Source organism: Pelodiscus sinensis, chromosome 5, assembly GCF_049634645.1.
Source record: "Pelodiscus sinensis isolate JC-2024 chromosome 5, ASM4963464v1, whole genome shotgun sequence".
Taxonomy (NCBI): domain Eukaryota; kingdom Metazoa; phylum Chordata; order Testudines; family Trionychidae; genus Pelodiscus; species Pelodiscus sinensis.
The window spans coordinates 61,398,102-61,419,814 of NC_134715.1; the positions used below are offsets into that span (position 1 = coordinate 61,398,102).

At 36.5% G+C, this 21,713-nt stretch overlaps 1 protein-coding gene across 2 annotated transcripts in view; it reads right to left on the bottom strand.

The window, feature by feature from the left end:
* Positions 1-21,713, bottom strand: part of FSTL5 (follistatin like 5) — a 560,578-nt gene that overhangs the window by 373,049 nt on the left and 165,816 nt on the right. For both annotated transcript variants that reach the window (XM_006121877.4, XM_006121878.4), the window contains exon 4: positions 2,032-2,280. In XM_006121877.4, coding sequence (XP_006121939.3) covers positions 2,032-2,280 — 249 coding nt within the window. The remainder of the gene's footprint in view (positions 1-2,031; positions 2,281-21,713) is intronic.

Consider the following 21,713-nt stretch of genomic DNA (forward strand, 5'->3'; position numbering starts at 1 on the left):
ATGAAGGCAGCTGATGGTTATCGAAGTATTCTCTAAAGACACCATCAAGTCAGGTTCTGACTTCCATGCAAGAAAACTTCCTTAGCTCTTAAGATTTTGCCTAAATGACTCAATGGCATAACCCTACTGAGCACATACTAGGAATTCTGTAAGATTATATGGTTGAAGAAGCAGAACTACTTCATTCAATTTGTGTGGGAGGTAGAAGAAACCCCTTCTCTCTCTTGTTCCGCAGAAGCATGTGAAGGGTGGGTCAGAATCTAGTCCCCATAAGTTCACTCTTTCAGAAATTATGCATTCTGTATTCTCCCTGACAGCATTTTTCTAGCACTCCAGTTGCTGGTATCACATTCTGCATGGGAAAAACATACCTGCATTAACTTAGATTAGTTGACACATTCTAAACTAGGTGAAATATCTAAGTGATCGTCAAAGATACCCCATGGAGGGTGTGTAGAAATAATTCATCTGGAGATCCATATCTCCAAGAGATCACAATCTCTTTTTTTTTTAAATAATTTAGAAACCAATTTTTTTCCTCAGGTCGATAACAAATATGATGGCTTTTTATATTATAGATGATACAGTGCATTATTACAAACTTATTACTACAAACAAGCTAAAGTTATAGGGCAAATTTCAGTTCTTTGATTCATCTTTCTTAACTGTAAAGGGTGAAACTCTAAATAAAAAACAGGATTATGTGGCACTTTAGAGAATACCAAGATGGTTTATTAGGTGATGAGCTTTCGTGGGCCAGACCCACTTCCTCAGATCAAATTGTGGTATGTCTATTTTCTTCCACAATTTGATCTGTGGTATGTCTATTTTCTTCCACAATTTGATCTGGCCCATGAAAGCTCATCACCTAATAAACCATCTTGTTAGTCTTTAAAGTGCTACATAGTCCTGTTTTTTGTTTCACCTAGACTAGACTAACACGGCTACATCTCTATTAAAACTCTAAATACATCTTCTAAAACTCAAGGGTGAAAATTTTAGCTCATAATATTTGCATAAATTTACACCACAATTAAAATAATTTACTGATTTAAAATACATACACACATTCTCTTAATGATCTTTGAGTCTCTTAATTTTGAGTCTCTTAATTTTGATGACTTACAATTATTATTTCATTTAATTTGACAAATAAAATTGTATTGTTTTATATGAATGGAATTCTCTGAGTTTTTAGTGGTTTTTTATATATACTGTTGGAGCACAGAGCAGTATACACTTGCTTATACAGGGCAAGTATTTATAGATATAACTTATCACAAAAAATGTTAAAAAGATAATGTCTGTCTAAAGAGAACAGAAAGTCATTCAACCTAATCATGTCATTAAGAGCATCTCAGTTGAAAAAAAATAGCTTTTCTAGAATAGCCATCTGCTTCTCTCCGCATTAAACACAATGCATAATTCAGAAAAATACCATTAAAATAATTCCATCATTTACACCAGTGCATACAAACATTGTTTAATTCAAGGACTGTACTGGCAGTGTTCTAGGAGCCTCAGAGCTACACTTCAGTTGCATAAAATTGAGCAGGCTATGATTACTCTCATCTTTAATATGATAAATGTAGCTTGTGCCAACTGCTATCTCAGCGTTTAGTGTGGCATTTACAACAAGCAATAAACAGTGGGAACCCTGAAAGCACATGGAACCCTATGGAACTCTTTGACTGTATACTTGTGTTACTGATACGAATTTATATTACATGTCGCGATGACCATCCTATGTTAAGATGAATACGTTCATCAGCTACCTTTGTATACCTCTTTGCGTATATTGGTCCCAGAGCCACACTTTGACTTCCCCAGGTTTATACAAACTGTTTTCAGAGATGCTGAGTAAAATGAAAAAAATAGCTGCAAGAAATCTCTAGAGGGAGATACTTGTCAAATCAACTTTTTGCATCACTTCTTCACAATATACCCAGTGTAGTCTCACTGGTGCTTTAATTGAATTGCTTCAACATATGTACCTGATGAAAGTATTCCAGACTTTGTCCAACCACTTACCTTTGAAGAAGCAGTCTTCATTGTGAACGATGGTAATCTTTTGCTTTTTCAGGCAGGCAGCCCTGTGCACTTCACAATGGTTTTTATAGAATTCTCCATCAGAACCACATACAGGCTTGTAGTGAGATTTGCAGTGTTCCATGCATGCACATTCAGCTTGGCCAATCTCTCTGTTAACAACACAGTGCCTACCTAGACCACAATACTTATTTTCACAAGATCCAAAGGGGCCATCCTGATCAACATGCCCTGAAGAAAAGAGAAAAAGAAAAGAAGCTATAAATTTACATGCAAACATCTGACAACCGAAATAATATAAAATATCTGGCCTGCAGGTTATCTTTGAAAGCATAAATTGGAGCCATGTGAATCTCATATATATTGTTACATACTGCATAGCAAAAAATGCCTGGTGATGTGTGAGTATTGTGTTGTGAGAAAGCATAGTTCTGTAATCTATAGAGCAAGTTATAAGTATTACTATGAATGGGGCATTGTTTTATTTTAAATCCCCTGATTCTAGCAAGTCAGTATCCTCTGCATCTTTTAAGGTTGTATGAAGGTGCCAATGGTTCTTGAAGTCTGTTTGGAATCTGGTGTTAGTATTCTTCCTTTCCTAGTGCAAACTAATGGTTCTTATCAGCCTCTTTTAACTATTTAGTCTTTAAGGTGCTAATAGACTATTTGTTGTTTTTAAAGTTTTTCCTGTTTCAGATTGGCTCGGCTATCCCTTTGAAACTTATCTACCAAATGACTCTTCCTCCCCCACCCCCATTTTTTTCCTCCTCCGCTCCTCCTTCCCTTCTTTATTCTTGGTTCTGGACTTCCAACACTCCGGTTATCTGAAGAAGTGGGCTGTGCCCACAAAAGCTCATGATACCATCTACATGTTTTGTTAGTCTTTAAAGTGCTACCATTCTATGTGTTGTTTTTCAAGTTTTTGCCTATTTTGTGTAAGAAGTGAGAATCCAGTTATAATGCAATGGGAGAACACCAATACTGTCCTGCAGCCAAATAAGTTTAAAGTTTCTGAAAGAGGGAGATGATGGAATACCACTGTTTAGAAAATGAGGCAATGTAAATTCTGGCTGATGATGAAACAATGATAGCATAAGATGACACAGTGATATTATATTGCAAATAGTCTGAATTTCGTTTGTTAAATTGTAATCACCAGAACAGTTTACAATAATTTACTGTTCTCACTGTTATTTCAAGAAGCTTAAAAGCACTCTATTTATCTCATAGCCTGTAAGAAATATTGATTGTATGCAGTATGCACTTAGTTTACTTAAAGTTTCTACATTTATGCCAGTCCTCAGTCATCCATAACTGAGGGTCTCCTCTTTCTTCTTTTAACTCTGAGCCTCAGTAGGAGATTTGAATACTGTAACTCCCAGCTTAATTTTGGAGGAGCTCACTTTACTTTTGTGGGAACTTGATTTTGAATGGCACCTATGAACCAAGGAAATATTTCAAACTTGGGGAATGAACAGGGATGTTTGTTCATAAAAATATTGACATCTAAATATTTCAAGTAAAAGAGCAAAGAATTCCATTCTCATTGGTTCTTTTCCTTGTCTCACATATCTTCCTATATTAAAAAATAACCACCTCTGCCACCAGACTAGGATAGCAATATTATTCCCGTATTCATTCTTTGCTTTGTTCTCAGACCACCCCATTTCTCGTCTCTCCACTTCATTTGCTCCTCTTTTTGCCCCGCCTTTGGTCTCCAATCAGTTTGCCTTCCTTACTGCTCACATGCTTTGCCCCAATGACCCTGTTCTGATTTTCCCTTCCTTATTCTCCACTGTCTTGTGTTCTATCATCTGCCCCTTCTCTCCCATCTGCTTCACAAGTGCATGCATGATGTTCAACTTTGAAAATACTTTCCTATTTGAGGAACTATACTCCACTGATGTGAATGTCCCCATTAGCCATTTATAAAATCAGGCCTTCAAAACAACTATATTCATATGTTGGCTAACTGGCCAAAAGCGCTAAATAGAGCAGAAAAGGACATTTTGGTGCAGATTTTACTATGGTATTTCTGGGGCAATGGTGTTACGAAACAACAGTATTCCTCTTTTGTCTATGAACAAGGCCTTTATTTTCTGTTCCACTATTGCTTATGCTGACTGTTTAGATACTTATGTCTAGTAGTAAGCTTGAGAGCTCACTTTACTCTTTACAAGTCCTGAAAGAGTAGTGGAAGGGGCTATTGCTTTTCCTCACACACAGAAAGCAACCTGATCAATGGCATCTATGTATCCCACAAAAGAGAAGTGTAGGAACCTAATATTTCAAGTAGGCTTCAAAATGAGTAAGGACGATGTAAAAAAATATGTGGATATACTGAGCATTTACATCATCAAATCTGGTATTGCTAAAACTAGCAATTCAGATAAACTTGTTGCATTAGAAAATTAGCCATTTTCTCAGAGTTAATGACCTGTTTTACACCACATGCAAATGTACAGATTCAAAGCAGCTTCAATACAATTAAACAAAATGTAATTAATCCATATGAGATCCAAAAGGATGCTTGTATTATGTAAATGAATGGTGAGAACATGGCCTTTTGACTGTAATTATCCATGACTAATGTGAAACATAGTTCAGCCTGAGATTAAATCAATTTAATATGATTATCATGACTAGGTATACATTCAGTTGTCATTATACATTAAATGAATTGCAATCAGCACCAACTGATAATTTTGCATAATTAACTCATCGTAAAAGATATGTTTTCAAACTAAATCATATCAACTCTTACCAGCCTTCTTTTTTAAAAAATATGCTAAAATACTTCATATCATTAGAATGGTTTGGTATATAGATATTAAAAACCCACAAACAACTGTATCAAAAAAGGCTTATAGGAAAATAAAATCGACACTAACATAAAAACAAAATTAATTGCCAGTCATGCTAATTCCTTCTGTGGTATGTGAATAACGTAGAATATACAATATGGCCATCTCTGCCCCATTATATTAATAATATTAAACAGAAAAAAACTCCTTTCTATATTGGAAAAACGTCTACACTAGCCCCCAGATCGATCTAGGGAGGCTAATGAGGGCAACTGGAATTGCAAATCAAGCTCAGGATTTAAATATCCCGTGCTTGATTTGCATGTTCCCGGCCAGTTGCCATTTTAGAAATTGACTAGATCAAAGTAACTGCCTGCATCTACACGCGGCAGTGAAACGGGATTCCGATTTAAAGCCCTAACTCGAATTAGCTGGTATTTCTCCTGCAATGAGGTTTACCAGCTAATTCAAATTAGGGGCTTTAAATCGGAATCCCGTTTCACTGCCATGTGTAGACTCAGGCAGTTTATTTCGGGCTAGTCAATTTCTAAAATGGTGACCGGCCGGGAACATGCAAATCAAGCACGGGATATTTAAAATCCCGAGCTTAATTTGCAATTCTGGTTGCCCTCATTAGCCTCCCTAGATTGATCTAGGGGGCTAGTGTAGACGTACCTTCAGAGTACTATACACTCCATCAGCTTCCCACTTCAGAATTTTTGTAGTGTTGTTCTCTTTTCTATAGCTTTAGTTATTTTCTTCATATGGAGCTTCACAAAATATTTATTCCAACTAGCTGTTCAGTTCTGTTGTCCAAACATCATTCCCTCATTTCCCTACTGTGAACAATGTTGCATTCTTTTCTTTAAAAAAAAACCCAAGAACTTCAAAAGATGCTCCAAAATATTAGAAATCAGGGCAGCATTAAAGGTGTATGGTAGTATGACATCAAATCTAGGAGAATTTGTAAAGTGGAAAATTGTTCCAGTGAATGGAGAAGGTTCACATAATATGAAGTCAGTTATCTAAAGTAAAATCAATGAAAGCAGCTGCATTTTCATTCTGGAGACCTAACATACAACAGAAAGCATGCAACCATGGAAACTAGCACTGGTGTGACAGATTCTTTTTGCTGCATTATGTTGCATCAATTTAGGGATAAAAATGAAGTTTGTATGTGGTCTTTAATGTTTAATACATCTAATATACCTCTACAATCCACTGGTGTTGAAAATACATGGGAGAAAATGACTAGTCAAACTGGGTTTAATGAGTATGATTTTCAAAAGTACCTAAGGAACTTTGAAAGTTTGGTGCCATTAGATTTAGGCTCCTAAAACACTTGGGTGCTTATGAAAATTTTACCCAATATTCCAAGAAGTTATTTCTATAGATGGGCATTAGGCAGTAACTGATATAGTTAATGCAAATCCAAATTCCTTATTTAACCACTAACCTCAAACTATATAACATTTTTCAGGATATGAGACTACTTTACGGACTAGGTCATGAACACACATTACAAAATTATGAGACTCCCTCTCAGGAAGGGATAGAATTGTTGTAGTTTGAAGCCAAAGTCTATAAATCATTATTTCTGCTTTCTGAATTAGAAGATAAAGATCAGAGACTGACAACTGTTCTGAATTATTGCAGTATGTGTCGAGACTTAACGATGTATAGTGCTGCATACTGCTGTGCCAGTAGAGACTGAAGTGAGACTTCACTTGGGATTTGATGTTAGCACTGTAATTGACTCTGATACCTGAAAGCAAAAGGCCAACCAAATAGCTTCTTCAGGACAAAGGAAAATAATACAGAGAATATCTGATATGCTCTATATGCCAGAGGTAGCATTTATAGCCAATGTTAAAAAGAAAAGCCTTTTCTCCTAACGGTTTTACTAATTTTCTTGGACAGATCTTTTACCACCTTTTTGCTTTATACCACTAGCTAGAATTACTCTAATATTTTACACACACACACACACACACACACACCATTGCATAGACAATCTTGGTCCTGCTGAAGTCAATGGAATAATACTCTCATTTACTTTACTTCAATATGGCCAGAATTTCACCCACAATCTTGATCTGGAATTCATTGGTTATTGAATGGCCTGAGTATATTCAAAAAGAGTACAGGAAATATTTGTGTAGGTTTCAATATGAATTTAGAAGATGACAGTGTATTTTCTAATGACATTCATAAAAGCAGTAACAGTGCATAGTATTTTAGTCATTTACTCGTCATGTTTGGAAAAAATTGAAGAAAAGAAAACCATATTTTTCAGATAAGTGATATGAGGCTCAAAATAATTCAACTCTAAATATAAACAAAGTCACATTGACCAAAAGTGCAAAATACTGCAGAAATGAAGGAGGGGAAGAATACGGTCTCATATGTACAAAACCTGAAATAATAAATAATCAGACAAAGAAAAAAATATTTTAAAAGAATTGCGATATGAAAAATTGAAAAGAATTGTGGTAAAATAAAAATGAATTAAGGTCATCTATAAAAATAAAGACTTGGCCCTGAGCACTGAAGTCAATGGGAGCCTTAGTGTGTACAGGATCAAACCCCAAATCAATGAAAGGTGTAAGGCTCTTGAAACCTTCTTAGAACATTCTTTCTCTGAGAAGATCAAAAGAAAGGGGAAAACCAGTATATCAATAAGTGCTATCTCTGAATAATGCATCAAGAAGAGAAAGAAAAAATGGTGTGAAGCACTGTTTTAAAGAATTACCGTGACAATTGTTCTTCCAGATGCATGCTCACGTCTCTCTGATTGAATCCAGTGAGACAGACATGTGCAGCAAAGGGAAGAATTAGACCTCTAAGCCGCAAATAAACAGATATAAAAGAGCCCAGATGTTTTGAATTGCTTCAGTAGGGCCCTTTTAGCTACAGATGAAAACACCAACATTTTTATATCAAGAACAGACAATTTCAAATATATATGACCCAAAATTGATGGTAAAGAGATGTGTATGTTGATCAATGACCCTTCCATCTATCTATGTATATAATCTATATTTTTAACCTGCTATCACAGTAAGCCTCCAAGAAATATATTTGGGGAGGAGAGAGGGAAAAATATACCTGTTAAGCAAGCAACTAGCCAACTTTTAACCACACAATCTATTTACACTGAAGAATTTTTGTTAACTTCTGCTAGATAAAATATTATTTCCTCACACCTACCATAAATAGATTTATAAACTATGTTAGATTATAACTTAAACCCAGAAAGACAAAGTACATTCTTCATTAATCCAATTCACCTACGTAGAACAGCACAATGGGATTTTAATGTCTATCATGCACCATTTGAAAAGATTCCCTTCAACATTTAGACATAGGAAAGCAGTCAAATGTCCTTTAGGCTAAATTCTGCTCACTAATTATAGTGAGTGTTCTGCTGTAACTGAGTGAATATTTGATCCCGAAAGCTGAACACTGAATGAAAGTAGCCCCAAAATGTGAATTTGAGGGGCTGACTGCATTCTAAATTCAGATAGATAGATGCATCACAGAATGTGGGTTTCAAAAGTAAAGTTGGGTTAGTTATAAATGTCTAAAGGACCTAAGCTATAATTTCTCCCCTGAAGAGGCAGCATTCATAAGGAGCAGTAGATTAAAGCCTTACACATCAACGTCTTATCTAAGTGTAGCTTATGTTCATGTTTCATGAACACAAGATTTCATGTAATTGCTGGACTAAACAACCCACAGGAGACTCTAGAGCTATCTGGTCAATAGTTTTGTCTGCTTTCATGTGACCTTTAAACTAAGTCAGTTATAAATAAGATATATTACATGGATTTCAAACAGTGTCCAGAAGGTTGTGGGTCCATAAAATCAAATGAATACAATATACTTTAAGATACATAATAGCTGACATCAGAAACAGATATAATATTGATACTAGTCTTTATTTAACAAGCCGTTCAAGCGCAATTCAATTTAACTACCTCATAGAAGTTAGAAATGATTTATATTATTTTCACAGAACACAAATAAATAGGAAAGAACAGAACGGTTGAAATGCAATAGGTCAAACTCATATCCTCATAGTTTTCTCATGGAAAAAATTGTAAGTTTCTTGGAAGGACTGAGAATCCCAGACCAGTTGCCTCCTTTAGACAGAGTTGAAATGGAAGGACCAGTAGCTCTCCTTACCATGGCTTTTGACTGCTTTGTGGTATGACTCTGGAAGTGTTACAACCTGAGTGATTTACCTTGATTTTCCCCTACTATTTTTAATTCTAGGGAAGCTATAGTAGCTCCTTCTGTTTAGAAGCCTAGTCACAAACTAATTTTGTTAGCATATGACTAGCCATCCATAACCAAGATAAAGATGGAATTGTGGGCCATTTCCAAAAAGGCTGTCTCTCTACTCATAATTTTCAGGAAGCCACCACTGATACTCTATCAGGGCAATTTTGATAGTGCTGCAACAATGGAGAATTTCAGAAAAAACCTGCAATGCATATATCTAATGTCACTAAATCATGGAGGGGTGACATTATTTAGGAGAAATAAGAAGTGGAACACCTGAAGAAGCAAAAAAGTTCTCCAGACTATTACAACAGGCATTATTCTATGTAAGAATGTAATCAGAAGTTGGCTACATCTACACTGCCCTCTCTTGCACAAGAAAATATGCAAATGAGGTGCTAGGTGCTGTATAAACATTGAAAGATGGCCTCTTGTCCCAAACATGATTTATTGTCTTACTAGAGATCTCACAGGTCCCATCTGGAAATATCCTGAAGCAAAGATTTATGATAAAGTTTACCTGCCCACCACTTGTACACATAAAAATGAATTACAAAACAGCATTTATTTGTAGGCATTCTGGAGAATCTTATTGCAAAAGTTCAACTATTAGAACATCAGTTTTCATAATTTTAATAACCAAACATAAGAATTCAGAGATTAATGAAACTAAAGGCTTCTTAAAAGGAATAATTATACTGGGAGAACAAAGCAAAACTGCTACCACAAGCATCAAGTAATCTTGCTGTTCACAAAATGCTTTTGTGGTATGAAAAATACTAAAGAAAAAGTGAGCTAATAATTGAGATATTTACAATAATTGAAAATGAAATGGATGTTGTCAAACTAAAAGTATTATGTTCTGAATAAAAAAAAATATTTACCTGTATTGCTATCAACAATTTAGGTAGTCAGAAATGAAATTGCTTTTTCAAACTCTCTCTTTGTCATTATGTTTACTAGGACACTCTTACTCATATTTTACTCAGCATGAATCCTTTGATGTCAATAGCTATAGCAGCATAAACTCCAGTAACGTATTTGTGAATTAGAACTTTTTCTGATTAACTTTTGAATTTCTCAGATTAGATTTAAAAAAGTGTGCCTGCTTTGTTTAGCATGTTTCAATTCAACTTCTATACGCTGGAATAATTGGATTCTAAACTTGAATCTGGATTTGGTGACCATCTGGGCATCTTGTTGTAGCTCTCTTTTTTATCAGCATTTTTTCTGAAGCGGTACATTGAATAATGTTTTAACAGACTGAAGGAGGAGAATTGCTTTGTGGCTGGATTCTTGGCTATTGATCCAAAATAATTTTTGATTGACATGTTTTTGTTGTAAATAATACACAGGCAAGCAGGAAGTATTATAGGTATTTTTTCAAATGATAAAGTGACGCAGAACATTGACTTATGCTAGATGAATACTTTAATTTTTTTGCAACTGATATGTATCTTTAGAAGTTACAGAAAAGTTTCTTTATTAAATCATTTTATACCACTACCCCCTTTACATTCAGGAGGCTTCTGTCATGAGACTAAAACAAAACAACAACAACAACAACATTTCACCTATGTCCCCCTCAACCTCAAGCTTAAAGGATGTTCAGCTACTCAACCAAACATTGAAACTTGGATCTATTAATAACCTAAAAGAACTTTTTGGAACAATCATTACTTTAAATATCACAATCACTAGCTAGTACAATGTGCCTTTTATTCCACAAAGAGTGTTAACCAAAGATGCTTTTCAAAAGTAAGTGTAGATTTTTTAAGGAAAAATTTAAAGGTTCTATTTCATGTTACTGGTTGATTGTTCGTTCTGTTTACTGAGTTTTCAGCAATCTCTGAATAGGTTCTAAATGCCCAGCTATGCTTGCTATCAGAATTTCTTCTGACTCTGGAAAATGGCAATATAAAGATGCCAAGTAGCCAGTTTTTTTGTTAGCATCATTCATTGTTGGACAGTTTTTTCTATTCTTCTGCATCAAATATGCATTTTTCCATTTTCATTTGTGATCAATAAAAGCATGGCTATTTACTAGAGATTTATCAATCACATGAATATATGAATCCTCCTAACTTCATCTTTGACTATTGCACCACTTTTGGGGGCATTCATGCCCTATATAAAGAAAAAATTTGGAACTCCATACAGCCCAGAAAATCATTTCCTATATCTTTCACCTTCTACCTTTCCATTTTCTTCTGTCATTTCTTTATTTAAGTGGGAGCCAACAAGGGCCATCTGCAGAAACAGATGGCACTCTGGGATATAAATGAGACCTAAAGAAGTCAAATATGCATGACTAGGCAGAAACAGGGATAGTGCTTTGAATGGCAAGATAGGGGACTGGAGAAAAGGCAGAGAGGATTAATTTGATATGGTATCATTAGGGAGTGATTATAGTAGTCTCTGTGTTATTCTGTCAGTAATATTTTATGACATTTTCAGAGCTCAATCGGTGCTAGTTACTGACAAATCATATAAAAAGACATGGTGCCTTACAATCTAAACCCATCATGAGAGGGCCATAGACAGACTAAGGAGGAGGAGGAGGAGGAGGAGAGAGAGAAAGAAGAAGGTGATCTAACAAGACTGTGTGGTTTGTTGTTTAGTAAAGGGTGGATGTCTTAAGCCCTCTATCCTCTATCTCCAGTTACTAAAAGAGGTTCTACAGTAAGTTAAACATTTTGATGGGTTTGTTAAGAAATAATCTGATCAGCTGCTACTTTTATCTCTCCATCTCAGTCCCCTTCCCTCCATGCCAGCTAAGTTCTTTGCAGCTGTCCCCAATAGGCTTTTCTGAATTTTCTCCCTGGACTTGAAGCACAGGAAAAAATCATACATTACTCACTGAAGGTATGAAGTAGGCAGGAATAAGATCATATGGGTCAATTTCAGCTTGAGGAAGAAAAGGGAAAAGAAAGCTATCACACACCCCACAGTACTGGTCCCAACTTGCAGCAAAGAAAATAACTGGTGAAAATCACCACAACACCCCAGAACCCTCCTGTTTCCCTATGCATCTATTTGCTAATGCCCTCTCCTTCTACAATGTGCTCAACATCTACACTCCGTGCTTTCTCCCATGCACCTGATACCAATTTTCCCTTTTCCAATGCCCTAGATCCCCTTCCTGATTCCCTTATATGCCTTCTTCCCAAAACCACCCACTCCCTCTCTTATTGGCCTCAGCCTTCTCCATCTACCTGACCTATCATCCCTCCACTCCTGTCTTGCCCTTTGCCCTCTGCAATTCCCTGATGAACCTGCTACCCGCTGGGATATTTGCAGGCTCTGCCACTTACACAACCTCACTCTCCCTACTGCTCCCAGAATCCCTCAACATCAGGGTTCAGCAGCTTTTCTCCCTGGCCTGCAGCCTGTAGGGAAAAGGCTTTCCTTCAGCTCCTATGTCCATTATCAGCATCACACTAGGCTGGATAGAAGGAAAAGGAGATGGTCCAAGGAGATGCACTTGCTCTAAGGCTCTACTCCATGGGTGAGCCCTAGTTCTGGAGGCAGCCACCCCTCCTGTCCTTTACACAAATGGTGTGATCTAATTGACAAAGAGGGAACTGCAGGAGTCCCAGGGAAAATTCTTGAACTGTCATCATTCTTCATGAGCAAAAACAAACAAACAAAAAAGTCATCCCGGAATTGTAAACCATGATAGATAGCTTTTGATCTGAGGAAGTGGGTCTGGCCCACGAAAGCTCATCATCTAATAAACCATCTTGTTAGTCTTTAAAGTGCTACATTGTCCTGCATTTTGCTTCAACTACCCCAGACTAACACGGCTACATTTCTATCACTATTCTACATGATAGAACTGTGAGCATTGGCAACCATGGTCTGATCTCCAGCTGCTCACAACTAAAGCTAGGGAGGAAACTCTGCATTCATTGGAAAATGATTGATCAAAACAGAAACTTTTTTGTAGGAACATACCGTTTTTGACAAAACTTGATTCTGAGGAATCTGAAGCTTGGATTTCGTGCATCCTAAATGATTGCTTTTACCACCGTGCTATTGGCTATTCTGAGGTGGGTATCTTTCAGTCTCTTTCAGAAGCTGTTCAACTTTGTATAAATACTTACATAGTCATTAGCTCAAACTAAGAGGAATTGCTGTGGGTAGAATACTGTGGGTAGAACATACACCCCCATATGTTCCAGGTTCAAGCCCATCTGAATCGAGAAAAGAAGGGAATTGTACCTGTATCACTTAGATGAGGTGAGGGCATTAAAGTTGCTATTCTGGGGTTAGTCTCACATTTCATCCTAATCAGGAAGGATACATTTTTATGTCAAAAGTACTTACAGGATGGGGAAATCATTTCCTACCCTTTTCTGTTCACAACTATTCCTCTCACTGGTCAGAGCAACACCACCTGCACCACGACAAAGCCTACCTGTAAGAATTCTCCATTTCATTTGCCCGTGACATCTGTAAAACTTCCATGTAGGCAAGCTAACTGCTTTAAATTGTGGAAATGGAAAGAAAGAACCAGATGAGAAGACTAAGGCTATGTCTAGACTGCAGGCTTCTTTCGGAAAAAGCTTTTCCGGAAGAGATCTTTCGAAAAACTTCTTCTGAAAGAGAGTGTCTTCTGCAAAAGCGCATCAAAAAAGTGATTTATTTTTCCAAAAGATAGCGTCCACACTGAATGGACACGGTCTCGCGTGTAAGATGTGATTACTATGGATGGAGTGGCCACCAGGGCACCTGTGCTTTTTCCTCTTCTTTCGAAAGAACTCCCTTTGCCCTGTCCACACATGCCTTTTTCCAAAAGAGCTCTTTCTGAAAAAGGCTTCTTCTTCATAGAATGAGGATTACCAATGTTGGAAAACCCCTCTGTTCTTTCAATTTTCTTTTGGAAGAACGCAATTGCAGTGTGGACGTAATAGAAGTTTTTTTGGAAAAATAGCCATTTTGATGAAAAAACTCTGTACTGTAAACATACCTTTAGAAAAGAGCACCACTGCACTCATATATAAATGTAGACTGATGTCCTTCAGTTTCAAGACAATAATTTATTAAATATCATTAAATGCTTGGTTGCCGCTAACATTTACTGTGTTTCTTCTCCTGCAGGTTAGCTTTTAAAATGTTTATTTTTCAATTATGTGAAACCTGGGATAAGCAATGGACATTTCATTTTGTTCTTAGAAGGGACACACTCCTCTCAGCATAGATACAGGGACCAGAATTCAAATAGCTTGAATGTTTTTCCATTAACAGCACAGCACACAAGCCTTTAGTATGCCAACTTTGTTTTACCTACTGTAACCAAGTAACAGAAGGAAACATGCATCACAATCATCATACTTTTGAATAAAGTCATACTATGAACAATATTCATTTAAAATATTGCTTAAGAAAATCTCAGAGGCCTGGATTAATTCTATACCCAAATAATTAGTTCTATAGCCAATGCTACCTATATAGTACAAAATACACTACATAAAATAATGAATAGATTACTAGAATTAAAATAATAGTTTAAACTTTGGCAAAGCTGTCATCTTTTAATTAAGGTTCTCCCCAGTAGAAGAAAGTTTGCAGCAGCATTCAAGCTAAGTTCCTACAAGTCTCTGTTAGCAGAAAGGACTGTATATAGTGAACTGCATAAGAAGTTTGAAATAATTTAATATTCTTTTGGGAATATTAAAAAGAGGAAGTGAGCCCTACAGTAACATACTCTGGGAAAAAAACAGGACTATGTAGCACTTTAAAGACTAACAAGATGGTTTACTAGGTGATGAGCTTTCGTGGGCCAGACCCACTTCCTCAGATCAAATAGTGGAAGAAAATTGGCATGACCATATATACCAAAGGATACAATCAAAAAAATGAACACATATGAAAAGGACAAATCAAATTTCATAACAGAAGGGAGATGAGGGGGGAGGTAAATGTGAGCTAATGATATTAGAGGTGATAATTGGGGAAGCTATCTTTGTAATGGGTAAGATAATTAATGTCTTTGTTAAGACCTAGGTGTAAAGTGTCAAATTTAAGCATGAATGACAGTTAAGAGGATTCTCTTTCAAGTCTGGTGTTAAAATGTCTTTGAAGCAGGATGCAGTTAATCAAGTTGTTGAGTAAATGCCCTTTCTGGTTGAAATGGCAAGAAACTTCGCCAAAGAAACAATGCCCACAAAATAGATATTAGACAGGATCACAAAGAAAAAACAGTTTCTTGTTATTAAAACCAGAAAGGGAATTGTCTCAACGACTTGATTAATTATCTTACCCATTACAAAGATAGCTTCCCCAGTTATCACCTCTAATATCATTAGCTCACAGACATTTACCTCCTCCCCTCCATCACCCTTCTGTTCTGAAATTTGATTTGTCCTTTTCATATGTGTTCTTTTTTTGATTGTATCCTTTGGTATATGGGGTCATGACAATTTTCTTCCACTATTTGATCTGAGGAAGTGGGTCTGGCCCACGAAAGCTCATCACCTAATAAACCATCTTGTTAGTCTTTAAAGTGCTACATAGTCCTGTTTTTTGTTTCAGATACATCAGACTAACACGGCTACATTTCTATCATGATCTGGAAAGAGCAGCAACATGTACACACACCCTTTGTGAGCTTATAGGTCACTTCCCTCCTTTCTGAGAGTAGGGCAGGATCTTTCCAACAAATTCAGGCTGCATCATCATCAATAGAAGTACATCATTATGCCTGGAGAGGTATATGGATACTAGTAGAAGAGAACTTGCTTAAATAAGAAGTTGGAAACCTGCTGGAAGCAGCTCTAGCAAAAGTTAATTACTCTTCATGCTTCCTGTATCATCTAGCATGCACTCAGGAGCTGGCATGAAGCATAGTAAAGAATCTTGCTTCAGGTAGTCAAGGCTGTGGATAATAAATACTCAGACACTCATTCATGTCTACAGGTTAAGGGCAGGGTATCAGAAATCCACACCATGTTCTGTACATGCACAAATCCATATTATGTGCCTGTGTATAAGCTGCCATGAATTATTCATTTTATTACAGAAGTCCATTAACGTTTCTCACACATCATGTAAATGTGAATGTAAAAGAGCAATGTGAAGTTTTTACTGGCATTTCTAGTTATTTATGAAAAGTGTTGCAGAATTTGAAATCCTGTGCATACAATGTATGGTTTTCCTGCTCACTGAACTTAAATATGTCTGTTCCTTTTAAATTCTGGGAGAAAAAGAATGCTCCACAAACTCTCAGCTAAAATAATAAAAAATTGATTTATTGTTTATTGTTCAATATCAAATCTTGTTTCTAAAAGTCAGGCTCTTCATGGGAAGAAAAAAGAAAATATGTGCTTAGATATACTCAGCAGAACTGACCTACTTTGAATTTTTCATAACAAGAGCATATATTCCCCAAAGACACCTAACTCAAATAACAAACTTTGACACCAGTAGCATGCTCATGTGTGTTTGGATTTCTGGATAAAGACCCTCTAAACCTAAATGTCATTTCTAAAGGTACAATCAATGGCATTTCTGAAGATGATGCTTCAGAGGCAGTAAGACAGACTCTTCAAAGCCCTGGTGCTTCTAAAAATGACTACACAATAAAGTATTTTGCTTTTACTCCTATGGACAAATAATGGAGCATGTGACACTAATTTTGTAGGTACAGGTAATTATATTTGCATGGCTCAATTCTGTTCTTTTGTGTACGTTTTCACCTCAAAATTAGTTGTCAAAACAGTTAAGAATCCATAAGATGCATAACTTGTGTCTCTTTTCTCTCTATAGTCTACACATTTCAACAGGCACTGCTTTACTCAGCATTGAAAACAAAGAATTTCTTTTGATGATTTCAGTTGTTGTCAAACTTCTATATTCATTAATAAACTGTGATGTGACAGACTTCATTAAGATAGAGAGAAAGTAAGAAAAAAAAAGATTTTTCCTCTCTATTTGGAGTGAATAGTGGCTAATTAAAATGGCATGTATAATGCAGAGTGAAATAATAGAAATATTTAATTTTTATGCATTGTAGGGACTGCTGATTTGCAAGGACACTGCTTTTAAAAATAAACCAATGACATTGAAGAAGCCATAATAAAAGGTCTATCAAAAAAGCTCTACATTTTCTGCAATTTAAATGCTACTTGTAAAATATTGCAAAAGTAAGAAACTATTTCCAAGAATGACATCCTCTGCTAACCACAACAAGATGACCCAAACAACAGAACAGTTGAAGATTATGTTTTCCATTTACTAATGACAATACACTGCATCAAATAATACAATGATGCTTTCATAAATATAAACTTGATGAAGAAAGTTACAGAATACATTTGATGTGAAACCACATTAACAGATTTTAAGTATATAAAAATGATCAAAATTCTTGGTTAGAAGCCTTTCATTGTAGAGACAATTATTTCTATTCCCTTTATTCTTGTGTACAATATATCCGAGATCCTTAAAGCACAAATAAAATAAGTCCCATGTCCTTCATGCTGAAAGATGAACACTTTTGAAAGTGCTTTGTATGGAAAATGCAAGGGAAATGTATTTTAGATGACAATAGAAAGGATTATTCATGTTCCAGTACCTGGACCTAGACATTCTATATTCTAGTTGAATGTTTAGGGAAATAAAGAAAAAACGGTACTAATGCAAAAGAAATAATCCTATGTCTTTACTTAAAAATTACTGAGCCAGGGACACAGATCTTATATCTTGACTTCTATAAAACATTTTTATTAAAAAGAAAAAATATATAATTTTAAAAATTGCTTCATACATTGCACACTGAATAACCATTTACACAACATGAAGCAATGTGTCTAAATTTCACATGAATCCCACCCAAAGGAAAGCTTCTAGAAGTTCAACCAATCTGTTTTTCACATTCCAGCTATGCATTGTTAATCTGTTTTGACAAAGATAGAAATTTTAACACAAAATTTTAAGTGAAAATTAAGTGGATGAAATTATAATGCACAGTATTTTTTCTAAGCTTAATTACTACCAGAGGAGCTTTCTTCTCTCTCAATAGTTCAAAATCTGGTAAACTGAAGCAAATTGTATGTATGGACTTATTAACTCAATTTACTGGACCAATCTTCAAGATGTCAGTATGCTAGTGTGTTCCAGAAGGCATGTATTTCTCTCATACTGTACTATAATTGTATCTTATTTTATGTATACATGAAAATAAAATGAAATGACAAAAGATATATTCATTTAATTAAAGCTTTGTTACTGAATGGCTTTTTTTGGTCTGCCCTGGAGATTCTTATCGCAGTGTATCATTTGGGTGGTTGAGTGTATGAACAGATCATGCTTCTGTGCAGAGGGGAAATAGAGGCTTTGGGATTCTTGTTATAAGAGCCGGATCCTTGATTCCCAAGGCAGACCCTGATACCAAGCATCAGAACTTAGATCTGGGAAACAGATTGTGAATCTATGAGTTTTGTGACAATCCTGAAAGCCATCCTGATCAGACAAGTCGGAGCGAGGAAACCATATGACATTACAATATAGCTGAAGCGAGTAAATGTGGCAAACAGCACCTAAGATATGAGACTTCAGTTCCTGCTGTCAGTCTGTCCTTTTTGTCATTTTCCTCTTCCCTGCCTTATATCTCCTCTTTCCTGTCAATCTCTTTTTACCTTTTCTCTCAAGAGAGTGAGAGTCTGACATCTGATTAAGACAACTCCACATTTTTCAACTCTGTGGTGAGCCTGTGACATGAAAGACAAACTAAAACCAATGCCCTGAACAGCCTGAAAGTGCTAAAAGTTTGCTAGGTATCTCAGAGTAGCTCATAGTAGCATGTTTCCCCAGAATCTTGGTTGCAAGTACGAGTCAGCCCCTAAGGCAGAAGCTGTGCTTTCTATCAATGTCATTCTTTTCTCTCTCCCTCTTTTTGCATGAGTTTATCTCATTTTGTTTTTAGAAGATCAGACTCAGCAACACCCCACCATCTAAACTAACTTTCTTTTACCCTCAAAAGAACAATTATTACCATCTTTAACACCATCTTTAAAACAAGAATCAATCAGACATTTTCCCCTATAAATGACTCCAACTACCAAAGATAACAGGAGTTAGGAAATCAATAAATTAGGGAAATTAATAGATTTTTAAAGACGGTTGTTACAGTGGAGTAAGTCAACAAGAACTTGACAGAAAACTTTGGCACATTTTTAACTGTTTAACCCCTGTATTAAACCTACATACTTTCCTACTTGTTGAATGCATAAACCTAACCTTATCAGTGATATCCAAGCTAGAATATGCCCATGATACACTTAAAAAAATCTGCAAATCTGCTTGTTTGAAAGGTTAGGCTTCCTTGGAATAACTCCAGCTATAAGAAGAATATTTTGCATATATTACTAATCAAAATATTCATAAAGCAGAGGAAAAAAACAAGCTGAGGCCAAAGCTCTCAAAGTAACTGAACAGAGTATTAAAGAAACCATCTGAAGTTGTAGTTATACTGTGTGACTTCCATGATCCACACAGAATGCAATCCATGTGGTAATAATTAGATTAAGCAGGTCTTCAAACTGTTGTTTTATGTAGGTGGACTGTTTATCACTTGGTGTTTGTTTGCTTAACTGTATATGTATTAAATGAATAGTCAAGCTGTGCATTTTGTGAGCAGCCTCCAGGATTATTTGGTTTCTTGAAGTCAAGTAAATACTTGCAAATATTCAAGTCAAGCAATACAATCAAATACAAGCACATTGATATTGTGTTAGGGTGTGTCTATATGCCAAATGTATGGGGAAATTAGTGCAAAATAGTTAAGGTGTTAATCTAAATTGCAAAAGCTCTCACTAAATTCTCGTGTAGACATTCTTATTCTGCATTAAAGTGACTTTGTAGGATTTAGCTTAATCCACTTCCAAAACCAAAGTGCAATAGATATTCTGTACTTCCAAAGTCAATTAACCTAAAGCACACAAAGGCACTTTTAGTGCAGAATAAAGTGAGAGATAGTGAGTAATAGCTATTCAACAATAGATATCCTCGGCTTTCCCCTCCAGAAGTCCTGAATTCTAATCTCTCCTATATGGTGAAAATTCGGAGCAACTCCACTGACATTAGAGTTATGCTGGTGTAAAATTAATTTAAGTGAATCTGAAAATATATATATATTTTTAAAATTAGTCAAAAAATCAAGTTGAGACCATTGTCCTTTCTGTCCTACAAAAGTAAAAAACCTGTTAAAATGTATTTGGTATTTTAATATTATATCTTCATTTTAACAAATTGCCTTATTACTCTACTCTACATTTGTTGGGGACCTTTTGTATAAGTGAAACACCTATGCTTGATGTAAGCAGGGGCTAAACTACTGCTTGCTATCAGCCAGCTAAAAGAAGGGAGCTGCTCTGGGGGTGGGGGTGCTCACTCCAATTGTTTAGCACTGCAAAATAATTAACTGTTAACTGTTGATATGTAAATACAGCTCTTGCCAGGATGGGGAAGGAATCTGAGGTGTGGTTATGTAAATCCAATTCAGCCAGGGCTGATGGAGGATCATTGTTGGAATGGAATGTGATGTATTGTAACTAATTTGGGCTGTTGTGGGGATCACAAATCATGCAATCCCTAAATGTGGGAACTGTAAAATATGACACCAGTGCTTGCAGGAGAGACACCATCATTGTAAGAGGTCTCAGATGAACAAGCCTCCCCCTTCCAGAGTTGGGTGTACTGAACTTGAGGGGAAGGGCTTGAGCCAGCTTGCATCATGCCTGCCAGCTGTAAAACTAGTTCAATCTGCCTCTTTTCTCCCTGTTTTAAGGATAGACTTAAAGCAGACTCCATTAAGTGTCCTTTTACTATTCCAGTGGAAGCTGGAATCTTTTGCCAGCCAGATGATGGCTAAAGAGTTGAAATCACTCAAAGCTGAAGTCACTGGTTTGGCCTGGTGGGAATGACCAACGGGAGGCCAGTAGGAGCAATGGCAGGAAGCCAGAGAAGTGGCTGGCGGGAATGACCGGCGGAAGGCAGGTGGCCAGTAGAGCAGCTGGTAGGAATGACTGGCATGCAGCAGGGACAGCACACAGGTGGCATCACATCAGGCTCTATGAAATAAGTCATCAGGGTGATGTGTCTGAGTCTGCACTGATTGGACAGAACTGTAAGTGGGGTGTTTGAAGTGGAGTACGGGGAAAGTTTGGGTAAGTGAATGGAACCCTTACCTTGTAGGACCAGTGAGCCTGAGAGGCAAAAGACATTGCTCAATCCATTTGAGCTGGGACGGTTACTTGTGGGGAGTTATGAACTCTGTTCATGGTATTTTCCCAAGTTAATACCATATCACTTCTCTCTCTCTCTCACTTTAATTAAAAGTTTATTTTCTACACTCAGACTCTCTACTTGCGAGTGGAGAAGCATTGCTTTTCAGAGGCGCCCAGAGGTGTGTGAATTTCCCAGGCTACTGGGTAGGGGATCGAGCCAGTTCTGTGTGAGATGGACCCCTAGATATTGAACCCGGCCCTGGTTGCTGCCAGCCCTACCCGGCAGAAGGGTTACACTTGACATCTCTCAGATAGCATTAAATATCCTTATTTACAGAGTTGA